The sequence below is a fragment of the Cladophialophora carrionii genome (genome assembly GCF_000365165.1).
Source record: "Cladophialophora carrionii CBS 160.54 unplaced genomic scaffold supercont1.7, whole genome shotgun sequence".
NCBI classification, from domain to species: domain Eukaryota; kingdom Fungi; phylum Ascomycota; class Eurotiomycetes; order Chaetothyriales; family Herpotrichiellaceae; genus Cladophialophora; species Cladophialophora carrionii.
This window is the reverse complement of record NW_008481832.1, coordinates 1506969-1525323: the sequence shown is the minus strand read 5'-3', so window position 1 is coordinate 1525323 and position 18355 is coordinate 1506969. Positions and strand designations below refer to the sequence as shown.

General features: G+C 53.6%; 7 protein-coding genes and 1 non-coding gene across 8 annotated transcripts; 5 read left to right on the top strand and 3 right to left on the bottom strand.

Moving 5' to 3' along the window:
* Window positions 1-55: 55 nt before the first annotated feature.
* Window positions 56-2179, bottom strand: G647_08623 (chaperone DnaK; the record flags this gene model as incomplete). The annotated part of the gene is made up of 2 exons (XM_008732931.1): window positions 56-1751; window positions 1812-2179. 2 exons carry the CDS (start codon window positions 2177-2179, stop codon window positions 56-58), a joined length of 2064 nt encoding a protein of 687 aa, XP_008731153.1.
* A 1043-nt stretch (window positions 2180-3222) lies between these two features.
* Window positions 3223-4074, top strand: G647_08622 (uncharacterized protein; the record flags this gene model as incomplete). The annotated part of the gene is made up of 1 exon (XM_008732930.1): window positions 3223-4074. The coding sequence occupies one exon, from the start codon at window positions 3223-3225 to the stop codon at window positions 4072-4074; it is 852 nt and encodes a 283-aa protein (XP_008731152.1).
* A 205-nt stretch (window positions 4075-4279) lies between these two features.
* G647_08621 (uncharacterized protein) lies at window positions 4280-5235 on the bottom strand (the record flags this gene model as incomplete). Its single annotated transcript, XM_008732929.1, has 2 exons — window positions 4280-4933; window positions 5041-5235. The coding sequence occupies 2 exons, from the start codon at window positions 5233-5235 to the stop codon at window positions 4280-4282; spliced, it is 849 nt and encodes a 282-aa protein (XP_008731151.1).
* Window positions 5236-5640: 405 nt separating this feature from the next.
* Window positions 5641-7599, bottom strand: G647_08620 (uncharacterized protein; the record flags this gene model as incomplete). Its single annotated transcript, XM_008732928.1, has 1 exon — window positions 5641-7599. One exon carries the CDS (start codon window positions 7597-7599, stop codon window positions 5641-5643), a length of 1959 nt encoding a protein of 652 aa, XP_008731150.1.
* A 1456-nt stretch (window positions 7600-9055) lies between these two features.
* G647_08619 (translation elongation factor Tu) lies at window positions 9056-11600 on the top strand (the record flags this gene model as incomplete). The annotated part of the gene is made up of 5 exons (XM_008732927.1): window positions 9056-9305; window positions 9356-9409; window positions 9515-10108; window positions 10163-10339; window positions 10393-11600. 5 exons carry the CDS (start codon window positions 9056-9058, stop codon window positions 11598-11600), a joined length of 2283 nt encoding a protein of 760 aa, XP_008731149.1.
* Window positions 11601-12311: 711 nt separating this feature from the next.
* Window positions 12312-13638, top strand: G647_08618 (uncharacterized protein; the record flags this gene model as incomplete). Its single annotated transcript, XM_008732926.1, has 2 exons — window positions 12312-12699; window positions 12767-13638. 2 exons carry the CDS (start codon window positions 12312-12314, stop codon window positions 13636-13638), a joined length of 1260 nt encoding a protein of 419 aa, XP_008731148.1.
* A 738-nt stretch (window positions 13639-14376) lies between these two features.
* On the top strand, window positions 14377-16729 carry G647_08617 (uncharacterized protein; the record flags this gene model as incomplete). Its single annotated transcript, XM_008732925.1, has 7 exons — window positions 14377-14793; window positions 14844-14989; window positions 15260-15567; window positions 15618-15677; window positions 15735-15815; window positions 15872-16005; window positions 16139-16729. The coding sequence occupies 7 exons, from the start codon at window positions 14377-14379 to the stop codon at window positions 16727-16729; spliced, it is 1737 nt and encodes a 578-aa protein (XP_008731147.1).
* Window positions 16730-17628: 899 nt separating this feature from the next.
* G647_08616 lies at window positions 17629-17774 on the top strand. The gene has a single exon. It is a non-coding gene; the product is annotated as a tRNA-Asp (tRNA).
* The last annotated feature ends 581 nt before the right edge of the window (window positions 17775-18355 follow it).

Here is an 18355-nt window from a genome sequence, read left to right as displayed (position 1 = left end):
AATTCATAACGCTGGTACAAAATGTCATGCCCCATTCCCAAATCCGACGGCCGCCTCACAGTTCGTCGTGTCCGTAAGAGTCGTCGTCGTCGTCTCCATAATCTGGCATGCCACCAGCACCACCACCTCCACTGTACAGCTTGCTTGAGATCGGGTAGGCGACTTGCGACAGCTTCTCGAATTGCTCATCAAAGTCTTCCGTGTCGGCCGAATCGGCGTTCTCAGACAGCCAATCTTGAGCTTCCTTGACAGCGTCAAGGAGAGTCTCCTTGTCTTCGTCATCAATCTTGCCACCAAGACCTTCTTCGTCGTTGACCTGGTTCTTTAGTGACGAGGCATAGTTCTCCAACTTGTTGCGAGCGTCAATCTTCTCCTTGAAGGCTTTGTCGGCCTCGGCGAACTCTTCTGCTTCGGCCACCATTCGGTCGATCTCTTCCTGGGTCAGGCGTCCCTTGTCGTTGGTGATCGTGATGGACTCTGCCTTGCCGGTGCCTTTGTCGCCGGCCGTGACCTTGAGAATGCCGTTTGCGTCGAGTTCGAAGGACACTTCAATCTGAGGAACGCCACGGGGCGCGGGCGGAATGCCCGTCAGCTCAAACTTGCCCAATAAGTTGTTGTCCTTGGTCATAGCTCGTTCACCCTCGAACACCTGAATCAAGACAACCGGCTGGTTGTCGGCAGCCGTGGAGAAGATCTGAGCCTTCTTGGTCGGGACCAGGGTGTTGCGAGGAATAAGCTTGGTCATGACACCACCGGTAGTTTCAATTCCAAGGGTGAGGGGGTTGACGTCCATGAGAATGAGATCTTCCGTATTGGCTTCACCAGTGAGAATGCCGGCTTGAACAGCGGCACCGTAGGCCACAGCCTCGTCAGGGTTGATACCCTTGCTTGCCTTCTTGCCACCGAAATACTCCTCAATCATGGATTGAACCTTTGGAATACGCGTAGAACCGCCAATGAGGACAATGTCATCGATATCGGATTTCTTGACTTTGGCGTCCTTGAGCACCTGCTCCACTGGTTTGAGGGTCTTCTTGAACAAGTCCATGTTTAGTTCTTCGAACTTGGCTCTGGTCAAGGTCTCGGAAAAGTCCTTGCCGTTGTGGAAGGCCTCGATTTCAATGCGCGTCGACATTTGGGACGACAGTGTCCGCTTGGCTCGTTCGACTTCACGCTTGAGCTTGCCCATGGTCTTCAGGTCCTTGCGGATGTCGACGTCATTTTCCTTGTTGTATTTCTTGACGAAGTAGTCAATGACTCGCTGATCGAAATCCTCACCACCAAGATGGGTATCACCGGCGGTAGCCATGACTTCGAAGACGCCATCTTCGATTGAGAGAAGCGACACATCGAAGGTACCGCCACCAAGATCGTAGACGATGATCTGGCTCTCCTTGCCCTTCTTGTCCAGGCCATAGGCAAGCGCTGCGGCAGTGGGTTCGTTCACAACACGTAGAACAGTCAGACCAGCGATGGTGCCGGCGTCTTTGGTAGCCTGTCTCTGGGCGTCGTTGAAGTATGCCGGCACTGTGACGACAGCGTGTGTGACCTTCTTGCCCAAATACGCCTCCGCGACTTCTTTCATCTTGCCCAGAACCATTGCGGAGACTTCTTCAGGGCTGAAGGTCTTTGGTTGGCCATTGACCTCGACATTGACCACAGGCTTGCCATCCTTGTTGACAACCTTGAAGGGGAAGTGTTTGGCATCTCGCTGGACGTCCTTGTCGTCAAATTTGCGACCGATCAAACGCCTAGACCATCACATGTTAGCCACAGTACACGCGACACGAGGTAGAAGGAGAGCTGCTTACTTGATGTCAAAGATGGTTCTCGTGGGATTTGAAGCATATTGATTCTTTGCTGCGTCGCCAACTAAGCGCTCTTCGTCTGTAAAGGCCACGTATGAAGGTGTTATCCGATTTCCTTGGTCGTTGACAATGATCTCGACCTTGCCGTTCTGCATCACACCGACGCAGGAGTATGTGGTTCCCAGATCAATACCGATGACGGTGCCATAATTCGTATCTGAGTCGTTTAGGGGTGTTTGATCTTCAGCATTCACTTTACCGATCAAAGCTAAGGGACAGACGAAGATGAGGAGAAGGTAGAAGAGAGTGGTCCACTGCAGTGCAGAGGTGGTTGTTCTGCGAGGTCGACGCTGGACGTTACCGGACGCCATGGTGTCTGTGAAAAAGAAACAAGACAACGGGAGGGTGTGAGCTGGTAAGGGAAGAGATCGAGGAGCGACCGCAATGGTGGAAGGAAATATTTATTGCCAGGAGCCAATGCCGCAGTTATCGATACGCTGTCCTTTTCCACGATCTTCACTGGCGGAAGGCACTCGAAAGCCGCAAAAATTGGGGGCCCCCCAAAAACTGTCACTGGCGAGCCTAAGTCGCCCTTGGCGGCAGGTTATAGGTGGCCTTCTGACTCCCTATTTTTGCCCCTGAGTGAATGCCAGCCTGGCCTTTACGGTGCTGTGTACCGAGCACACAGTGGTGGGTGAACATTCCATACTCTTCTAGAAACCCGGGCTGACCGCTGTCTCTGCAAAAGGACATTCGAGGATGTTGGGATGTCAAGACTCGAGTACTCTCAGCATTGTCGTATTTAATTTGAGGCTTCATTGAGGACTGTGCAGTTGGACATGTCACACCCAGTCCTCGTACGCAGGCACCAGTACCGGTTCCTCTGAGGCTCCTGCTCCTGCGTGCCCTGTCCATTAGCGGGCAATGCCATGGACCGCCCTGGTTGTGCGAACACGCACGAAATATGGCGCTCTTACACTCTAACAACCTCCACGTGCCACATGGTGACAACCTTGACGACCACGGGTTACCGGTAACCTGGAGTAGGGTTGATCAAGGTGACACTGTCACGTGACTATGCGATCAAAATGGGGGCACTTATGTAAGCGCTCCCTCACCGGCGCAAATCGACGTCATCGTTGTTTCCTCCTGTCCGCATCGGTTCAGTCACTCATTGCTCACTATTACAACATGCACACCAGACAGCATCAGTGAGGCTGGTCCTGGTCCTTTTCTCTACTTCCTTTGCATTCACTTTCGGATCGCTGTGTACAGTGTCTATGGCATGATCTCCCTCTTCCCGTCCCTGCTGCGCCACAAGATCTCCAGCATCCACCCTATCCAAATCACCTCTCTTCTCGTGCAACACCACGTCTCCCTACCCTCACGTCTATTCTCCTCTTCCACTCTCAAGATGGGCAGCGTCGACACCTCCCTCCACAAACACACCTCCGGCCGGGCGGCCAAATTCGCCGACTCCCACTCCTCCCCTCACCCTCTGATACTGTATGGCGGGTGGTTCTGCCCCTTCGTGCAACGCTCGTGGATCACACTGCACGAAAAGCGCATCCCGCACCAATACTTCGAGATCAACCCGTACCACAAGGACCCGGAGTTCCTGAAGCTCAACCCCCGAGGATTGGTGCCCACGCTGGCAGTCCCGGTGGACCGCCAGGGCAAGGAGCAGAAGCCGTTGTACGAAAGCCAAGTCATCTGCGAGTACCTGGACGAAGTGTACGACGACGAGACGCAGCACGGGCGCGACCTCCTGCCGCGGGGCAAGGAGGATGCGTACCTGCGGGCAAAGTGTCGGATCTGGATCGACCACATCTCCACGAGGATCATTCCGGCGTTTTACCGCTTCATGCAGCATACCGAGGGCAAGGCGTACTCATTGGACGAGGCGCGGGAGGAGTTCCTGGGCCATATCAAGACTTTTGTCGAGGCCCTTGACGCAGAGGGTCCATTCTTCCTGGGCGAGCGGTTCAGTATGGTGGATGTCATGCTTGCGCCCTGGCTGTGCAGGATGTTCTTGTTCGACGTGTATAAAGGGGGCGTTGGCATTCCCGAGGAAGGTCAGGGTGGCAAGGACGAGCAAGTCTGGAACAGGTGGAGGAAGTGGGCGAAAGCGGTGGGAGAGCGACAAAGCGTGCTGGATACGCTGAGCGACAGGGAGCAGTATGTTGACGCCTACCGCCGCTATGCGGAAGATGAAACGCAGTCACAGGTCGGGCAAGCAACGAGAGGAGGTCGGAGCCTACCATGACCAGGGTAAAGATTTGAGGCCAGCTGGGGTATGCTCATTGTGGTAAAAACGAGTAGCGCGCTCAACGACTTTTCTGACCTTGGAACTTTCAACCTCTTGCAAAAGGGCACATGAGCCCACAGCCAGATGCCTTTGCGCCCAAATCTTATGCCTTATGATGCGGATCTCGCAGCTCACACAACATCCTCCATGCCACGTCCTTAGTCTACCTCTTTCCCTCGCCTCTCAAATCCCCTCCAAGCCCATAACCTCGGATTTTCTCCCACTCAACCTTTTGCCTCGTGACGGGCAACTGCCGTCTCAGCGCCTTGAAACTCGTCTCGTTCATGCCCACAATCGTCCTATTCACCTCCTCTTGATACTGTTTCTCAATCGCCGCCAGTTTGCGAATCACACTGTCTGCGTTCCCACTACCTTCCACCGAGACGTCGGAGAAGGATTTGGACGTCGCCAGCGCCACGTTACCGTCCTCGTAATAGTGCACATTGACTTTGATCTCTCCGGAGAGGGTGTTTGCCGAGGGGTCGTACAGGAAGCTCGTCCTCCACCGGCCACTGAGGAAGTTCTTCGGCGAGGCTTTCAGGCTGCTGATCAGGATCGCGACCTTGGAGTCATCGGGTGTGGCGCAGACGGTATACGCCGACGGGGAGGACGTAGGAGGGTAGTGCTCGGCGACGTGCGCGGCGAGGAGTTTTAACAGCGAGGAAATCAGCGACGAGTGCTGTGTGTCGTGGGTGTAGGATTGCGGCGACGAGGGTTTCTGCGACGTGTGGTCGAAGCTGAAGGACGTCGAGGATGCGCTGTCGTAGTATTGAGATTGGCCCGAGGGCGGCAGTTTGTTGTGTGACGATATGAGAACCTGGAGTGCCCAGCGGTGAGGTGTTGTCAGCCTGAAACTCAGCACAAGCTGGCCAACCCGGCGGAACAGCTGGGTTATGGGCGCACGGGCCGGAGGGGAGGTCATACGTAGTCGCTTGCGCCTGGCAGCTTCACGGCGACCATCTGGTCCTCATTGTACTTCTCAAACGCCGGCTTCAGCTTCGCAATCAGGGCTGGGTCGTCGTCCGAAGCGAGGATCTTGATGTCCTTGACCACGTCTTGGATCTCGCCTGGGGGGGCTCCTTCGATGAATGATGAAGTGGTATTACCGGTCGATCCCATCTTGACCAGTGAGAAATGTTCGCAAGGAGGCAGTGTGAGCGAGCGGTTCTGCGGCGATCTGTTGCTTGAGGGGCAGAGTGGAGGGTCGCGCCGGCAGCAGGAAGAACCGTCAGTCGAGGCTCAATGGTTCTGCTCTGCGCGACGTGGTGCGGCGCGGCGCAGCCTTACGCGGGGCAAGGCTCCATCATGCCCGTGAAAGGAGAGGCAGCAGAGACAAGATACGATCACAGCGTATTATGAATGTTATTAATCATGCAGCTTCAAGCACGGAGTATAGACGCCCCGGCGAGCATATAGGAATTAGATCTCATGCTTTGTACATATTCGTCATGTGAGCGGCAGTCACCAATTTTGACCCAGTCCAAACGCCTCGCTTATCAAATTGTTAGGGAGGTGGGTAAACCGTCAGTCGATGCTCATGCTCATGATAGCTTCATTCGTCTCGGTCATGCCTTGGAGACCAATCTTCTTAGTCCCACTAACACTACTTCCACTATTGCTGCGGTCGCCATGTCCGTTTCCTCCCTTCGGTGGCAGCTTAGACCAGGCCTTGTCGCTGGTGAGAACAGGGCTCTGGGGCAATATCGGGCTGCTTTGGACACTCATACCCGGCGACACGGCACGGCGTTTGGTGTACAATGGGTCGAAGTCCTCTTCTCTCCGACGCTTGTTATTGACCCGTCGTGCAACATCTCCAGCCATGGGCGTGCTGTGGGCGAGAGGCGTGGTCGATCTCGATCTAGAACGGTTGAAGTGTTTGAGAGCAGGGTTATCAAAAGAACCAGGAGTGTCCATGAGGTCGTCACTGATGACGGAAGAACACTCTCGGGGCAGCAGGGACGGTGGTGGAGTTCGGTACCGCTCATCGAAGCCGTTCCAGAAACCGACCCCTGCAGAATTCCTCTCCGCTTGTCGGCTGAAGCTATCAGGCGGTAGCAGGTTTTTTGTGTTGTCCATGATCATATCCTCGATCGATTCTTCGATCGGTTCGACCGCGAAGTTATTTGTAGCATGGGTAGGCAAAACCGGCGAGGTCGCTTGTGATATGGTCGGATCGTTGTCCTGCACCTGGCGAATGACTTCAGCCTCGCGGCGCGCTTCGCTTTCGATGGGGGCAGCTTCCTCCAGAAGCTGGGCACGGATGCGGGCGAAGCCTTTCGTCTTGGGAAGTAGATTGCCTCTGCGAGTCACCGCTCTGCGGATCACCTTCCTTGGGTCGTCGTTACTTGGGCCGTCCATATCTGAGAAAGACTGTCCGGCGGTCGTACGGGACGTGGCATTATCTTCGCTGTCAGAGAGGTGGAGATCGTTTGTCCCCAAGCTTAAACTTTCACGGCGTGACTGGACTTGCTGTTTGGTCAGGCCGGTCCCAAAGTAACTGCCTCCTGAGTTCTCCACACTTTTCAGCACTCCGGGAGACAAAGGGCCCGGTGAAGGTTTGGAACTATTCATGCTCACACTGCTTGAGCTATGGTGACTCTTCCCCTTCCTCGTCCGAGCTCTCCTGAAACTCATCAAATTCGGCTGGAAGCTCATAAGGCTCGCTTGTGCTGGCGAGGGTTGATTGCTCATCCACTCCATGCCTGGGCTGTTCACCCACGCCGGCACCGGACCGGGGTTCAGTCTCGACGCTGCCGGGGTGGTCAATATTGCTTCATCCATTTCGCGGTCGATCGCCATATCGTCTGAAGAACTATTCGATTCTGAATCCGAATCTGAGCCCATCATGTTAATGGAGCTGACGGAGCTGGACAGATTTGTCCTGTCGTTTGACAACGACCACAGTGCGTTTGATTGATTGCTCGGGGAATCAAGCATGGTGTTTCCGACGCTTCTTCTTTGTGGTATTTGTATGCCCCTTCCAGTAATTGGCGATGCATCAGGCGATGCCTCTGCCAACGTAGAATGGTGTAAGTTTGTGCATGCTCTCGCATAGTCCAACCCTCTTGACCTCCTTGGGACCATGGAGGATGGCGAGCTATAGACATATGACGAGTCTAACTTTGGAGATAATGGTATTCGTGGTATTGTTGGGCCGGCGCTGGTTCCTGAGGCATCTTTCGACGGCATGTGAAGGGACAGTCCTCTACCGTGGGTGGAGGGTCGAGTCGGTGTGGAAGGAGAAGCAAGGACCGAGTCATCCTTGGACACTTGTCGCAAAGGTTCTCGAAAAGCAGGTGAAGGCGAGAGAACAGGTTTGGGGGCGTCTGAAAGGGATCGTGGTTTCGGAGAGCCCTTGGCCGTGGTTCTGGCAGATCTCGGAGTCCGCTCGCCTTCACTCTGTTCGATCTGCTGTGTGAGATTCGACTTTGTCGGCGAAAGACCCAGCCCGATAGGCTGGGCATGCATGAGAGAAGCGGACATCGCTGAAGCTGAGGAGCAGGCGCTACCGAAGCATTGAGGTTGAGTTGGATTCGAGGGAAATCATGGCGTACAAGTAAATACCAGCTTTGTGTCTCTGAGGGACAGGTGTCCGAGCGACATCACAATGAATGCTGAGTTAGAACGTCCTTGAGGCAGAGGGATCCTCGTGTCGCGTAACTATGGGGTAGTTACAGTATGTGGGCGGCTGCATGGTGATGTTGAATGGGACGAGACGAGAATCCTTGGAACACGTGCCATGACATTGAACTTGACATCGCGATGGCATCGGTCACGTGGCTGACTCGTGCCTCGTCTCTGCTCTTCTTCTGCAACAGCGACCACTTCTAACCCTACGAAGCCAGGTATTTACTTGCTACAGCATTACTGATGCTAGTGTTCATTACCCACCCGGCAGAGGGATACCAAATTCGCCTAACCGAAATGTGGTGACCAAGGTTAGTTCACCATGGTCATGCTGCAGCGCGGCTAGGAAAGTACAACAATACCCGGTAGAGCTCCATCCATCGTCGACTGCTGACTTGTTCTCGGCTTCCACCTCTTGTCACGCTCTGGCTCTGCCTGAGCCAAAGCCATGTACGGTCGTAGAAGCCCACTCGTAAACCCTACAAGCGTCTCGCCCTCGTCGATTGCCAGCATTGACGGCCATGTGTTTCATCCTTGTCGCAACCCCGCATTCAGGCGCCTCACACTGCGACACGGGCGCTCGCAGAATCGAGAAGGTTTCAAAAAGGAACAATTAGATTTCCTGTCTTGCTACTACCGGGAAACAGGTTGATAGCACCGACTACGAAAAACCAGAGGATGGTCGCAGGCTCAGACAAGTCGCTAGATTTTGACAAAGCAGGGCGTGAGTAAGTGCTCTGGCAAGGATATACCACAAAATGTCAGGCAATCCATGAATCAGGTAGCATAATGCATGTACTCCCTCATCCTCTGGCTCTGCTTAGGAGTGGATGCACAGCTGCAGGGGTCTGAGTCCAGTCCAAGAAGAACCTACCATACCTGCACTGACCCAGGGCGCCATCCTCTGCTGTTGACCAGTTCAGGGTCTCGTTGAGCCTGTAAAGCACTGACAACGCCTTCTTCGCATCTCGAGCCCACTGATCCATCTCTCGGTAAATCTTTATTTATTTTACTCGTCACGTGACAACATCCGCCCCCCATCGGAGATCCGTGCCTCTCACATCCCGTTCACGAGCCACCGCAGGCATCCAGCAGACGGCCTGTCACTCTCCACCTGTGACATATTCTCAAGCTTTGGGTTTTGTATCGAATCGAGAATGCCTTGAACTGTGTGCCGATCGAAGGTTCGTCCCAATTCACCAAGGTCTTTGTAGCGGCGTGTTCGAGCCCGCCTTAGACTGACCTCGACGACAATCGCATTCTCATCCTAATCAGACCCCCACCAATCCCCCGCCAATTCCCAGTTTTTTCAATGTCCAACCGCCGCGTCAAATCTCTGGCGCACGATGAAGACGATCTCGACGACTATGATGACTATGACGACGACTATGAGGATGGCGACAACAACGACCTTTCACCCGAAGACAAGGAACTGATGCACCAGGGCACCGTCGAGGTCCGCACTGCTCTAGGATCGACATTTCCTGCCACGGACCGTGAGATCCAGGACGCATTATGGCATTATTACTACGATGTGGCAAAGTCCGTTGCGTACTTGAAGAGTATGATTCACTGTGTTGTCCAACACTTGAGCAGATACTCATTCTACCAGACAAGCAGAAGCCTCCTCCTTCTGCAACCAAGAAGCAGGTAACCCAGAACAAGAGTAAGTCTGCCCCTTGAACATTCTCCCGTTGAAGTGTCTTCAGGTCGTGGTGGTCATGATTGCTTTCGACCGAGCCGTTGCCGAACAGATGCTGATGGCATCAAGATTGCGACGCCTGCACTGCACGCGAAACGCCGTTTTCTGCCGTCGAGTTCTTCCAGGACAGTCCGTGGCTGGAAATTCCAGAGCATCGAAGGGCCGAGATTGTCATCGAGCCACTCTACCCGCGCCTGGGTCTGCTAGGAGGCGCCGCAAACGCCGGCAAAATGTCAAAGCTGGCTGCTTTGGCCGCTAAACGCCGACAGAAGGAGAATCAGCCGCCAGCTTCTGAGCCTAGACCCGGCAGCGAAGTCAAAGAGGACTACTTGTCGGACCTGAAAAACCTGGAGATCACTCCTTCATCCCGGGCCAAAACTGCACCCGACAATCCTCAAGCTCGTGAACGCCGGGCCCCGTCGACGAGTGAAGAAAGTTCAGCGGAGGCGGACCAGCCGAAACACGCACCAGATGCCCCATTGATGGTCGATCAGAACCTACGTGGCCGCCCGTCGACATTTGCAAGCATCATGACCAACCACGGCCCTGAAAGCCGATCGACCCCTTCCACAGACTTCCTGGCGGTCAAAGCAACTGCCAAGTCCTTCAGTTTTGCAGAGCCTAGCCCAGATGACATCGTGACCAAGGCACAATCCGCAAAAGGTCGGATGTAGAGATAGATACCATCGGCCACGAGCTAATCCTGTCATCATCTAGCAGCGTCATCGGCCACGCCTAAAACCAAAGATCCGGCCAAGCCGAAGACGACCTTGAACAATGGTGTCCAGGCTCTGTCGATCCAGGACACACCCAAGATCAAGAGCAAGAATATCGACGTGCTCGCCGAATATAAGAAGACAAAGCGGAAGAATGCGGCAAACTTCGTAGTTATAGGTATGCCGATCCGAATGCTTTCTGTTTGGCCTGTGGTTCGCTAATGGGCCAAGGCCATGTTGATGCAGGCAAGAGCACCCTCATGGGTAGACTGCTGTTTGACTTGAAGGCCGTCGACCAGAGAACCATGGAAAAGTATAGACAAGAAGCCGAGCGCATCGGCAAAGGCTCATTTGCCTTCGCATGGGTTTTAGATCAGGGCACTGAAGAGAGAGCGAGAGGTGTGACTATCGACATAGCCACCAACAAGTTCGAAACGGACAAAACGTCCTTCACCATCCTCGATGCCCCCGGTCACCGAGACTTCGTGCCTAACATGATTGCCGGAGCCAGTCAGGCAGACTTCGCTGTACTCGTCATTGACGCTTCGACGGGAAATTTCGAGTCCGGACTCAAAGGGCAAACCAAAGAACACGCCCTCCTGGTGAGGTCCATCGGCGTCCAACGGATCATCGTGGCCGTGAACAAGATGGATGTTGCAGACTGGTCGCAAGAGCGGTTCACCGAAATCCGCCAGCAGATGGCAGCTTTCCTGAGCAGTGCTGGCTTCCAGTCGAAAAACATTACATTCGTGCCATGTTCAGGCCTGGAAGGTGGAAACATTCTTACCAAAACTACCAATGCGAAAGCAGCCTGGTATAATGGTCCGACATTGGTCGAAGAGCTAGACAGTTCCGAGCCACTAACCTACGCGCTGGACAAGGCTTTGCGAATGACGATTAGCGATATTTTCAGGCACAGCATACAGAATCCCCTGTCCGTGTCGGGACGATTGGATGCTGGCGCCATCCAGGTGGGCGAGGAAGTCGTCATCATGCCCAGTGGCGAGAAGGCGCAGATCCGCAGCTTGCTAGTGGATGATGAACCCCAGGACTGGGCGGTGGCAGGGCAAAATGTGATTATAAATCTTACAGACATCGACCCTATCCACTTGAAGTCAGGAGACGTTCTTTGCAGCACCCTGTCACCCATTCGGAACATCACAGAATGCAAGGCCAAAATACTTGCGTTCGACCATCTCACGCCGATGAATGTCGACGTGCACAAAGGACGCTTGCACGTGCCGGGCCGCATCAGCCAGCTCGTTGGCATCTTGGACAAAGCAACGGGGGCAATCACAAAGAAAAGGCCGAAGATTGTGCAACCAGGGAGCGTTGTTCGAGTCGTGGTGCAGCTAGATCAGGCTGTACCCTTGGAGCCTCCAGCCAGGATTGTGCTTAGGGCGAATGGAGAGACCGTCGGCGCAGGCTTGATTGAGTAGTGGGTCCTTCTTGATGGCGACAACGCAAGATGCCTGCTCGATCTTTCCATCTTCAAACGCCGTCCAGTCATAAATTCGCCCGCTGTGGCCTGACGATCTTATACGAAACTTTAGCGGGTATCGAGCGGCTTGGCCTGCAGATGGAAGAAAAAGGAGACATTATTGGGGCGAAATTCGGCTGCCAAAGCCAATTTACCCCGGCTTTGGCATTCCGAACTCAGACGTTAGCGGACGCCTGAAACGCAAAGTTTAAGATTCACGGGAGAATCGCGATCCTTCGGCCCCACGCCTTCAGCCTCGTGCTCGGCCGACTCGCTCGCTACAACGCTATGATAATTTATGGTCTGAGACGTCGACGAACGTGGCTACCTACCCTGCCCTTCATCTTAAAGATGCGTCTATTCCGGGGTACCCTGGCTGTCGCCAAGGAGTATGTGGATTGGCCTTGGACTACAAAAATGAACATTCTCGCCGACATCTTCGTCTCTCTGTTCTCCAAGCAGTCTTCTTGATTTTCAGGCACTCCACGAGTCCGTTCATTCGTTTCCAGCGCTGTGCGCTCGTCCATTCGCTCAAACAATCTCGTCATTCGTTCAGCTAAGCTTCGAATCTGTGTTTTCAAAGCCGATAGCCGTTGAGATCTTGATTCTGCTACGGATACTGTCTCGACTACTTCGAACAGGCTTTCTGACACGAGGGTTTTCCAACAACATGGCTGCTTCATTCGTCCTATCAGCACTGGCCCTGGCCGGCATAGCCCAAGCTCACGTAGCCGCATTCGCCCCTGGCATGTACTGCCAAAACGGCACAGACCCGAACAACCCGAACCCCAACTCCAACGCGCCAGTGTCCCCGCTGTACAACCTTACTCAAGACCAGTGGTGGTTCCAACACGATCGAGGCTGCGATAAAGTGCCCCCTCCACCAGGCGTCTTTCTTGAGCTCCCCGCCGGCGGCTCCTTCAACGTTGACCTCGCCAACAACCAGGCGTTTTCGAAGTTGTCGTGGGACGGAACCAAGACTTCGGATTGGCCCGATGGAGGTGACCATCCCGAAGATTGGACTGGGTGGACAGGTACGGGCGAAGGGTGTATTCAAGGTAAGTTGTCCGTATTGCTCTGTCATTTTGAGGGAGATTGATTGCTCATTCGACTTCTGTCGCACAGACTCTGGATGGATCCATACGCAGAACGAGACCTCTGCTCAAGGTACCGCGTTTGCCATCGCCTACGAGAGCGACCTGAATAAGATCACAATGGAGGACTTGGTCGTCTTCACCACATTGGAGCACACGCCTTGGAAGCGCTCCGCCACGTACCAGGTTCCCGCTGCGATGCCTGCCTGCCCAGAAGACGGATGTACTTGCGCGTGGCTCTGGGTCCCCCGTGGTTGCGGTCAGCCCAATATCTACATGCAAGGCTTCAAGTGTATGGTCACCGGTGCAACTTCGACCGCTCCCCTTGCAAAGGCCCAACCCCCGGTTATGTGCGACCAGGACACTTCGAAATGCGTGAAGGGTGCAAAGCAGATGATCGTGTGGAATCAGTTGACTGGGAACAACGTTGTGACGACGGGTTCGCAGACCCCTGCGTACAATCTTCGTAACGGGTTTGCGCCAGGACCGCAGGACGATATCTTCGAGGATTCAGCTTCTGCACCTTCCCCGCCAGCATCGTCGTCTTCTACGCCGCCCTTGTCCGCAATCTCGTCGGCCTCCATTTCCATCACATCCGTTCCGTCCGCACCAACCCATGTGCAGTCACCCACCACGCCAAGCTCTGAACCCGTGTTCAGTATCCTTCCCGTCTCTGATTCCCCGGTCTCATCGTCGCGGACGACCTTCTTGACGGCTGTGAAGCCAGCTTCGATGTCAAGCGGCATATCTTCAATTCCGTCAGTGGCAACTCCGGTTACACCGATTTCTTCTCTTGGTGGAGGTAGTCCAGCGACTGTGACGGTGACGGTGACGGCCTCACCGACCCACTCCGGACATCATTACACAGATTGCTGGGTTGATGGTGATGAGTTGGACAACTAGGTGTGAACCTGACCTCCAAGGTTGGAGTAGCACTGCAAGCAACAGCATGGACACGGGGACTTTTCACTTCTTGTAAATAGTACTTGACGTATTACATTGTGAGGCTTAACATGGCATGCTAAGGACATGCTGTGTTGAAGCAATTCCGTACAATATAAGAAGGCATGGCATCTTGCCTCGACCCAAACTCTAGATCTTGAATGCTTCTTCATGTGCTTCGGGCGACGAGGGTTATACCGATTCGAGTAAGGCGTGATTGATTAGGTCACGTGGTAGGCCACTCTCTTTCTTCTCACCAGATTGTGCAAATGGGGAAGGAGATGCGAGTGCCAAGACTGCACTTCCCGTAGGAGTACTCCGTACTTGCGCGCACATTCGCTCCGTAGCAGACACCATCACACAGTTGTTCACATCCTTACATCGTGCTGTATCCCTTCGCAGAGATAATGACGTCTCTTCCCTCGTCTCTCTTGTCTCCTGTGACTCTACAGCTTCAAGCTGTATGATATGGGTGCCAAGTGGATTCACTGTGCATGACGGGAGGGACGTCTTGGGAGGCCCTGGCTGGTCTCTCCTGGGCCCTTCAACATTCCATTCCAGTCCTTCTCTAGGTCCGTGCGCATCACAACGCGATGCGAGGGATGGATTTCAATGCTCATCATCGAGCCTCTGCTTCGTGAGTTGTCCGGCAATGCTGTCTTCGTTTCGTTGATCTGCCGACCCGAGCATCGTCTCAAGATGTCTCCTCTACACTCATTTCTTGCATTTGCCGGCGTTCTGTTTTCCAGCACATATGCCTATGTTGATTTTGGTTCCTTGACACTGCCTGTTGAACCGCTGTACGAGCCGACTCCGAGACCGAACCAGTTACCGCAAGACTACGACCTTCGCCATGAGATTCTTCCGTCAATGATCACGGCAGTCGCTCCTCAAGTGACGCTCGTGGCCAATGGAACTCATGAAACGATGTACAGCCTGCACTATCACCACTATTTCTCAAAGACACGACAAGGAAGAGGAGTGTTTGACAAGCGTGGAGTCTTCGCTGGAGATCCGCCCATCGCGACATGTACTCCTTGTGGGGGAGATGCTGCTACATCAGCACCTGTGAGCACCAGCACGTCCAATGTGCCATGCACGACTCGGACATACCACGTGGGTTCAGGCGGTTTCTCGAATGAAGTCGCCAGAGCTGACCGGAATAGGGTGTCTTTGACTATCCACCAGATTCGGTAGTATCAGCTTGCTATAACACCAATTACACCGGGGTCTTCCAGCCGACCGCTCTCACGTCCACGGGTCTGCCCTGCTGCTTCACAATTCCGGCCTCATGCCGATTGAACAGCACGCTGTTCGCAAACACGACTACGTCGTTCACCGCCTCGACCGGAGTCTTTCGACCGACGAGCACCAGTACTAGTACCACAAGAAGGCTCACCACGACGAGCTCGAGCTCGAGATACTCCCTAACTACTCCAACCAGCACTGGTGGCAGCTCTTCCCAGTCTCGGTCGCAAGGACCCGTCCTGAACAGTGGCACTAGCTCATCTTCTGCCACATCTGCTCGGACGACCGTGACCGTCATCAGTGGTACCACAACGATCTTGACAATTTCTATGAGCTCGACGACAACGACCGGAAGTGGCTCCAGCCTCTTCTCGAGTATTCCATACACATCACCATCAGGCTCTGCAACAACAACCAGCTACTCAATCATCGTCATTTCGAGCACGACAATCACACTTACACCCTCCACGACTACCACGTCAAATAGTGGAAGTGGAGGAGTCTCAGATCTGCCCACCTTAACGGTGATTACGGGAACAGTATCAGCCACATCTTCCGTTTCGGCTTCAGTGTCGCTGAGCACTTCCACAAAGTCAAACACGATCATCGGCTGTGGACAGGCTTCTGGAAGTGGCATTATCGGTATGTTCTATCTTGAAAAACTAGAACCTGACAAGCTGACGTGAATCTAGAGGGCACGGGCACGGTATATCTGGCAGACACGTCCGTCTCGGCCTCAGGCACCGCAAGTGGTACGCTCCCCGATTCCCTGAGAGTTCACCCCTCAATTCAACTGACATGTTGGACAGGCTATGCAACCAGCGTTAGCGGCTGCGGCACGATCGTCGCCACAACCGGATCGTTTTCCGGCATTGCCTCAATCACCGGCTGTAAGTGTCATTCTCTCAGCAACCGTCTTGAGCCATACATGACTGATGCTTCATAGGTGGTTTTGGTTACGGCACCGGTACATTGACCGGCATGGGCACAGTCTGGCCTTGGTATGGCGGCGGCTTGTTATCGTTCGTCAGCTCCGGCACAGTAGCTGGGGCAGGAAGCTTCGTGGGCTGTGGAACCATAGTAAGTCATCACGCGAGTTGGAGACGCACCGCGTCTTACCACCTATCTAGCCTGTTCCCTTGCGACAATCTCATCTCCTCTCCTCTGATCTCCAGCCCAACGCTCCTCGACTAACACGAACCCTCCCCTGCAGACCGGATCCGGCTACTTCAGCGCAACAGCCGGCTCGCCCGTCCTAGTCACACCCTCCAGCACTGCCCGCCCGACTAGGACCATCTCCATCTACCTATCGTACTGTCCGGACCCCACCGCTGGTGCCGGCGCAGACTCGATGTTCCGCCTGGCCTCCAGTTACAACACCACCCAGGGCATTTCTCCTGCAATCCCCAGCCTGAACGACACGTCGCCCTACACGAACTCGAACGCGAACAGTACTTTCGCGTTGAATTCCACCATCGACACGAACCCTCTCTGCCAGGTGTGCCCTAACTCGGTTGGCGTGTGCTGTCCGCCCACGGTCTCCTGCTCAGCCGACGACGGCAAATGTCCGTTGTTCGCGCTCGAGAACTCCGGCAACATGATCAACGGGTACTTGATCCAGCAGGTCGTCAACAGCTCAGCGCCCGTCGCGGGACGGAGGAAAGTCCGGGCTCTGGACAAGAAGAACGTCCACGACCTGGGCATCGGGACTGACTTGGTGCGGTTGGAGATGGAGGTCGAGCAGGGCTTGAAGAAGCACAAGAATAAGGACAAGCATAGAAGGACACATCACAAACATTTCTAGTCCCTCAAAGGCTGCGATTGGGATGGGAGAGAAAGGTATGAAGTTTACGCCTAGGATACCGGTACACCGAACAGGTTACTCTATAGTTGCAGTGATGTCCTGGTGGTGGCAGTGGTGGTGGCGTTTAGAGGCGATATGACACCAGTATTGTCAGTGTATGTGTGGGCTTTATTCTTTTGGATCGTACATATGTGTATCTGTGTCTGTCTGCCTGCCTACCCAGCTACAGTATCTAAATCTCAACGGAGTCCTGAGTAACGAGAAAACAACCAACCCGGAGTCAAGTGTAATGTATTGAGCGTGGCCATGCAGATGTTCTAGTTTCGTCTCCATCTCTGTCTCTGCCTGTCTTCGTACTTTCTAGGAACCGTGATGTACTTAGTATGTATATGATCTACTCGGCTCTCCCTGGGATCAACGTATCTCTCGGGAGGCACGTCAGTTGAGCCTACAAAGCCGCTCAATGTGTGATCAGTGCTGGCGAGAGTAACTGAGGTCACGCACGAATGGACGTGGTGCAGAACAGGCAAGCAACCGTACGACGTATCCGTGAGGAAAAGGCCGAGAGAGAGCGTCGCGAGCATGATCCCCTACCGTCGCGAGCCACAGGATATACAGTAATCTATTGATATGACCCGGACATTGGAATAGCATTTCCAGTAAGATAATGATCAGGATCTGCTAAAGTTATCAACATTCTCACGCTGTTGGTGCTGTTCTTGTTTGTAGATGTACCTGGTCCGGTCCGGTTTGCTGCCAAGACACATGAACAAATCACGTGTTCGCACCGATAGGTTCAGTCACAAAACTCAATTTAAATAAGCCTCTATCTTTTGCAAAAACCAACTTTTCCTCAACAATCAGAACCAAGTCACAGCGCTTCAAACGCAGTGAACACATCTTCCTTGGTCTAGTGGTCATGATTTCCGCTTGTCAAAGCATCATCGCTTAACAAGCGCGGGAGGTAAGCATCAACCATTCAAATCACAGATAAAGCAATCACTAACAGATTCATTAGACCGGGGTTCGATTCCCCGAGGGAGAGTCTCATCACCATTCTTTTTTTGTCTTTTTGTCTTTTTGAGCTTCAGTCATCGTGGGCTGCGATGTTATCATTCTCATTGCTGCGTCTTTTTTTGAAGCCGCGATCGTTGTAGGTCACTCACTACGTTACTCCTTATTATTCTCGTTTTTATACCCGCAGGCATACACAGTAGTGCGCATAGCTCTGCCGCTTTCTGCTTCTTCGGCCGCATTTCCTTGAGTCCTTGAGACTCAGATGCATACCACTGCGACGAAAAATGCCCGATGATTAATCGCGACACATTAAATGCTTCAGCCCGACAATACCGTCCAACACTGCCCTGATGAACTCAGTCCTAATGACCTACCTACCTGCGATTCTGGTTCCTGAGACTGCTAGCATGCTTCCCTTCCTCGAATGTCACTATGTCACCATGTAGCTGTTGGACTGTTCAAGCTCATCTCTCCTACATGCGAGTGCCGCTCAGAGATAGCAACGAGACCATAGCAACGACACAATAACAACGACACAATAACAACGACACAATAACAACGACACAATAACAACGACACAATAACAACGACACAATAACAACGACACAA